Source organism: Belonocnema kinseyi, chromosome 5 (genome assembly GCF_010883055.1).
Source record: "Belonocnema kinseyi isolate 2016_QV_RU_SX_M_011 chromosome 5, B_treatae_v1, whole genome shotgun sequence".
Classification (NCBI taxonomy): domain Eukaryota; kingdom Metazoa; phylum Arthropoda; class Insecta; order Hymenoptera; family Cynipidae; genus Belonocnema; species Belonocnema kinseyi.
Window position 1 is genome coordinate 125,003,134 of NC_046661.1, and position 7,532 is coordinate 125,010,665.

The window sequence follows — 7,532 nt, forward strand, 5'->3', positions numbered from 1 at the left end:
AATATCAAAAAATTAGTTTTTCAACCTAGAAGAATGATTTTTTTACCAAAAAGACCTATTTTTAAAAAAATCATGAATTTTGAACCCAACAATCGAATTTTAAATAAATTCTATAAGTTTTTAAACAAAAATGGAATAGGTGAATTATCAGTAAAAAATTAATTTTTTATGAGGAAAAAACAAATATTACTAAACTAGTTAAATGTCCTTTAAGCAAATATGAATTTCTTCCAAAAAAATATAGTTTTTGAAAAAATAGTTGGATTTTCAACCAAAAACTATTTTAATTTTGAAAAAAAACTTTTTTTTAATTTAAAAAAAATGTAAATTTTGGAATACTTAGAAAAAAAACAAATTTTTTAACAAATTTTGAAAGGTTTCAAGAAGTTAACAAACATTTTCCTAAAATTTATGTGAAAATTTAAAATGATTTTTGATTTAGGAAAATGAATTTCAAGAAATTGTTTTAAGAGATTAAAAACATTTAAATAGTTTCCTTATGATTAAAAAAAATAATAATGTGAAAAAGTAAAAATGTTCAATTTTGCAACATTTAAAGATATCGGAAACAAATTCAGAGCTTTTTTAAAATCTTGAAAAGTTTCCAGAGAATAAACAATTTTTCTTAAGATTTCTTGAAAACTTCTAAATGACTTTTTATTTTTTGTAATTAATTTTTAAAGAAACTTTTCACAGAATTCAAAACATTGTAGAAGCTTTCCAAAATTAAAAAAAATGATTCTGGAAAATTTTAAAGCAATTTTTTCAAATCTTTAGGTATTTAATTTTTTCTTCGAAAGTTTCAAACTATTTTTCAATATATTTAGATGTTTATATTTAAGAAGTTTCGAAACGAAAGTTTGAATCTTTTTAAGAATTATAAATGGAATAAAATATATATATTATATATGGAAAAAATGAGTTTACAACCTATAAGAGTAATTTTTTCTCAAAAAGACCATTTTTCAAAAAATTTAATAATTGTTAACCCAGTCATTTAATTTTAAATAAAAAAATTTTTTTAAATTAAAATTGGAATAGCTGAATTTTCAGTTAAAAATTAATTTTTATTGAGGAAGAACAAATTTTAATGAATTAGTTAAATAGATTGTTCTCGTTTTATTCAGCAAAATATGAATTTCTTCAAAAAATATCATTTTTGATCAAATAGTTGGGTTTTCAACACAAAACTATTTTAATAATCAATGAAATTTTTTTGAATTTTTGACACGCAAATATGAATGTTCAAATTGTTTAGTGTTCAAGAAAACATTACAATTTTGAACCAAAAAAAAAAAATTCTAAACAAGAAAAAAATTAATTTTCATTCAGAAATACAACAGTAAACTTTTCAAGTTTGCGTATTAATTTTTAAATAATAAAAAAGTAAATGTTCATAACAACTGCCACTCGACAGTTGCATATCATTTTCATCCAATTTGGGGATCGAATTGATCACCTCCCATTTACTGCGTATATATTTTAAATAAAAGAAATTATTTTTTATTTCTACCTGAACGACCAAGTCCAATAAAAAGGGACGAAATCCAAAAAATGTATCTTTTTTTAAATCCAAGTTTGTCACAGAGAGTGGGCAGCACGAGACGAGCCAAAATGTCCATAAAGGCGGTCAGGGACAGGCAAAAGGCCACTTCCTTCTTCTCCATTCCTGAGAATTAAAAGGGCCCACAAAGCACCACAAGAAGGGAAGAAAAGGCCAAGGCATTTTTGGCCATAGAAAAAAAATATTCCTCATAAAAAGATTTATTGGGACAAATTGACGACTCTTTCAGCTATTCAAGAACTCAAGTCAGGAACCAAAATGTATCCTCAAAGGAAATTTCAAGGTCTAATAACTTCTCGTCAAGAAAAAGCGAGAAAAATGTATTTTTAAAAATGTTAAATCGACTGTTATGTCTCTGATTCTTTGAAATTTGATCTTTGCCAAAATGATTTATTCATACTGGTCAGTCCATAAATTACGTTACCAATTTTAGAATACTTTCACAGAATAATGTAATTTTATTTTTATTTAAAATAAAATCAAAACTAATATGAAAATTTAAATTTTTTGTAGAAAATTTGATTTAAGAAAATCTGATTTTCAAGCAAAAAATACAAATTTTCTACTACATAGTTAAACTTTCTACTGAAAAGGATAAATTTCAAATAAAACATGGAATGGTTAAATTTTCAGTTATAAAATAATATTAACCCCAGATTAACGAATGTCCAATAGAATGGTTCAATATTTATCGAAAGAAATGAATTTTCTACTAAAATGACGAATTTTCTACTAACATAGTGATTTTATGATAAAATAATAATTTTTATACTAAAATGATGATTTTTTTTACAAAAATGACGAATTTTCTAATAAAATGATAAATTTAATATTAAAAGGAGGATTTTTATATGAAAGTGATGAATTTTCAATCAAAATGCTAAAATCATGAATTTTCAACGAAAAAGCATAATTATCCACTAAAATGATCAATTTTCCAATGTAATGAATTTTATAGTAAAATGATGAATTTTATACTAAAATTATGAATTTTATACTAAAATGATGAATTTTCAAAAAAATAAAATGAACTTTCTACTAAAAAGATGGGTTGTTTACTAAAATGATAAATTTACTACGAAAGTGATAAATTTTTATGAAAGAGATACATTTTTAACAACAAAAATGAATTTTCTACTAAAATTATGCATTCTCTGCTAAAATTATAAATTTCATACGAAAATTATGAATTTTCAATTAAAATGATGAATTTACTACGAAAGTGATGAATTTTTAATGAAAGAGATGAATTTTCAACAATAAAAATGTATTTTCGACTAAAAAGATGCATTTTTTACTAAAAAGATGAATTTGATATTAAAATGATGAAGTTACTAACAAAATGATAAAGCTTTAAGGAAAGGCATGAATTTTCTACTAATTAAATGATTTTTTTGACTTAAATGATGAATTTTCTATTAATATGATACCTTACTAACTAAAATAATGAATTTGTTACTAAAATTATGAATTCTTTTCTAAAATGATTAATTTTCAACAAAATAAATGAATTTTCCACTAAATAGATGAATTTTTTACTAAAGTCATGAACTGTCTACTAAAATAATAATTCTTATACTAAAATGATAAATTTTCTATGAAAATGATGAATTTTCAACGAACCAAAGTAAATTCTCTACCAAAATAGTGATTTTTCAACGAGAGAGGTGCATTTTCCGACGAAATAATCAATTTTCAACCAACAAGAACAATTTTCTACTAAAATAATGATTTTTCAACGAAGGAGGTGAATTTTCAACCAAAATTATTTATTTTCTACTGAAATGGTGACCTTTCAAAGACAGATAAATTTTCTGCTAAAATGGTCAAATTTCAACAAAAGAGAATAATTTTGTACTAAATTTCTAACTAAAATGATGAATTTTCCACTAAAATGATCAATTTTCTACTATAATGAATTTTCTGCTAAAGTGATGAATTTTCTATTAAAATGATGAATTTTGTGCTAAAGTGATGTATTGTCTACTAAAATGATAAATTTTCGACTAAAGTGATGAATTTTCTACTAACGTGATATATCTTATACTAAGATGATACATTTTCTATAAAAATGATAAATTTCCAACAAAAAATGTATTCTCTACTCAAATGGTGATTTTTGAACGAGAGAGAGATGAATTTTCTGATCAAATGATCAACTTTCAACGAACAAGAACAATTTTCTACTAAAATGATAAATGTTTTACTAAAAGGGTGAATTTTCAGCTAAAATGGTAAATTTTTCACAAAAGAGAATAATTTTTTACTAAAATAATGAATTTTCTACTAAAAAGATGAATTTTTACTAAAATGATAAATTTTCAACAAAACAAATTAATTTTCTTTTAAAAAGATGAATTGTTTTCTTAAATGAAGAATTTACTGCCAAAGTGATGAATATTTAATGAAAGGCATCAATTATCTACTAATACGATGATGTTTTTACTAAAATGATTAATTTTCTATTAAGATAGTGACTTTAAAACTTAAATGATGAACTTTCTACTGAAATTACGAAATCTCTACGAAAATGATGAATTTTCTACTAAAAAAGATGCATTTTTACTAAAATGATGAGTTGACTAAAAAAGAGATGAATTTTCTACTAGTACAATGATTTTTCTACTAAAATGATAAATTTTCTACTAAAATTACGAATTCTCTACTAAAATGATATATTTTCTACTAAAAAAAAAATTCCTACTAAAATGATGAATTTTTAACAAAAGAAATGAATTTTCTACTAAAGTTACGAATTCTCTACTAAAACGATGAATTCTATACTAAATCTATAGATTTCCTACTAAAATGGTAAATTTTTCACAAAAGAGAATAATTTTGTACTAAAATAATGAATATTTAACTAAAATGACGAATTTTCCACTAAAATGTTCTATTTTCTGCTATAGTGAATTTTGCACTAAAATGATGATTTTTCTACTAATATTATGTATTCTCTACTAAAATGGTGATTTTTCAACGAAGGAGATGAATTTTCTGATAAAATGATCAATTTACAACGAACAAGAACAATTTTCTACTAAAATGATAAATTTTTTACTAAAAGGGTGAATTTTCAAAGACACAGATGAATTTTCAGCTAAAATGGTAAATTTTCCACAAAAGAGAATAATTTTGTACAAAAATAATGAATTTTTAACTAAAATGACGAATTTTCCACAAAAATGATCAATTTTCTACTATAATGAATTTTGTACTACGAGAATGATTTTTCCACTAAAATGATGTATTTTGTACTAAAATAATGAATTTTCAAACAATAAAATGAATTTTCTACTAAAAAGATGAAATTTTTACTAAAATTATGAATTTACTACGAAAGTGCTGAATTTTTAGTGAGAGAGATGAATTTTCTACTAATACAATGATTTTTCTATTAAAATTATGAATTTTGAACATTAAAAAAAAAGACTTTTCTACTAAAAAGATGAATTTTTTACTAAAATGATTAATTTACAGCAAAATTGATGAATCTTTAATGAGAGGCATGCATTTTCTACTAATACGATGATGTTTTTACTAAAATGATGAATTTTCTATTAAGATGTTGACTTTAAAACTTAAAAGATGAATTTTCTACGAAAATTACGAAATCTCTATGAAAATGATGATTTTTCAACAAAAGAAATTAATTTTCTACTGAAGAGATGCATTTTTACTAAAATGATGAGTTTACTAACAAAGTGATGAATTTTCAACGTAGGAGATAAATATTCTACTAGTAGGATGATTTTTCTGCTAAAATGACGAATTTTCTACTAAAATTACGTATTCTCTACTAAAATGATGAATTTTCTACTAAAAATATAAATTTTCTACTAAAATGATGAATTTTCAACAAAAGAAATGAATTTTCTGCTAAAGTCATGAATTTTCTACTAAAATGATTAATTTTCTGCTAAAATGATAAATTTTTTACGAAAATGATTAATTTTCTGCTAAAGTGATGAATTTTCTACTAAAATGATGAATTTTCTGTTAATGTGATGAATTTTCTACTAAAATGGTGAATTTTCTGCTAAAGTAATGAATTTTCTACTAAAATGATGAATTTTCTACTAAAGTGATGAACTTTCTACTAAAATGATGAATTTTCGACTAAAATGGTGTATTTTCTGCTTAAGTGATGAAATTTCTACTACAGTGATGAATTTTCTACTCCAAAGATCATTTTTTTACGAAAATGATTAATTTTTGACTAAACTGATAAACCTTTAACTGCAAAATTTGAGTTTTTAACAAAGGAGTTCAATTTTGATCATTTTTATCCATAAAGACGACTCTTCAAAAAGAAAATGCATGAATTCCCAACCCAATAGTTTTGATTTTTAACTAAACAAAAATAAATAAATGAAAAATCTCTATCAACAATAATTAATTTATATCCAAACAGTTGCATTAACAGTCAAACGATTCAACTATAAAGAAAAAAATTGTAAAGCAAAAAGAAGAAAACAAGAAGTCACAAAAAATAGTTGAAGTTTTAAACAAATAGTTAAATTTTGAAACTAAAAAAATGTCGAATGGTTAAAAAGTAAAAATGAAAAATTCACCGAAATCAGTTGAATTTTCAAGCTAAAAAGAATTTTCCATACATAGTGAAATTTTCAACTAAATGATATATTTTCAATCAAAAGTGAAATAGTGATATTTTCAATAAAAAATTTAATTAGAAAAAAATAACCTTAAAAAAACAACAAATTTCAACCAGATAAATTTCATCAAGAATGACCAATTTTAACCAAACCGTTGAATCCGCAACCAAAAAGTTGAATTTGCAACAAACAAGATGGATTTTTTAATGAAAAACGTGAATTTTTAACTCTTGAAGGACAAATTTTTAATAAATAATTTTTACACATCTTTATCCAAATACATTATTTAAAGTAAAAGAAAATTAATTTGCTACCGAAAAAGGTGACTTTTTAATAAAATACGTGATTTTTGAAAATATAAAGAATAAATATTCAACCAAGTATGGAATAGTTCAATTTTCACACACACAAGAAATTAGTAAAAAAAAAAGAATTTTTGATAAAGTAGTTAAATTTTTAACCAAAAAGATTAAGTTTTTACAAATTTCATGATTTTTAAACAAATAATTGATTTTGCAACTAAAAAAGATCAATTTAAAAAAAAAAATTAAATAGTTCAACTTTTGGTTAATAAAAGTAATTTGCCATTAAAAAAATACAATTTTAAAACAAAGTAACAAATTTTTATCTAAAAATGTCAACTTTCGATGCAGAGGATTAATCTGTTACAAAAAAATAATTTGTAACAAAATACATTAATATTTATTTAAGTATTTAATTATTAAGGAATTTTCAACAAAATAGTCGAGTTTTCATCTACAAACAAGAGTTCCCATGAAAAGTGGAATAATTAAATTCTCAGCTAAAAAAATTAACTTTAAAAAAAAACGATTTTTGAACATAATAGTTCTATGCAACCATAGTTTTTGCTCCCCCCCCACCCCCCATAAAATTGTAACATAGTTTATGTACAGGCGCTAAATTATTGCTCCATATTTTCTAAAATTTTTTGCGAAAAAATGTCTGAAAATTATTTTTATTACTTTTATAATAATTAATAAAAATTGTTTTCATAACTCACCGATACTGCTCAGAAAAAAAGGGGTGAAAAGTTTAAAATTTGTATCCGCTGCGTAAAAAAGACTGAGACCAATCATAATATTTAAAAATGTCAGGTTCGATAAAAGATCCAATCTCAAAAATTTTTTTATTTTTTCAAAATAGGATTTACTATTCGGCAGATTTCCTTTTTTGGATTCAAATTTAGAATCCAAGGGATTTTTTTCTAATTTGTCAACTGCTTGAAGCGATATCTGTATATTTTCTTGTTTTTTCGTTTCTTTTATGAGAGGTTCATTTTCTTTTGATGTGGCATCTAGATTTTCAGAAGTCTGAAAATAGTTTAAAATTAT

At 23.0% G+C, this 7,532-nt stretch overlaps 1 protein-coding gene across 1 annotated transcript in view; it reads right to left on the reverse strand.

Moving 5' to 3' along the window:
- Positions 1–7,532, reverse strand: part of LOC117173877 (monocarboxylate transporter 12-like) — a 16,014-nt gene that overhangs the window by 3,918 nt on the left and 4,564 nt on the right. Inside the window, exons 6-8 of the mRNA XM_033362523.1 lie at positions 7,429–7,511; positions 7,202–7,314; positions 1,514–1,669 (exon numbers count right to left, since the gene is read on the reverse strand). Of these exons, the coding sequence (XP_033218414.1) occupies positions 1,514–1,669; positions 7,202–7,314; positions 7,429–7,511 (352 nt within the window). The remainder of the gene's footprint in view (positions 1–1,513; positions 1,670–7,201; positions 7,315–7,428; positions 7,512–7,532) is intronic.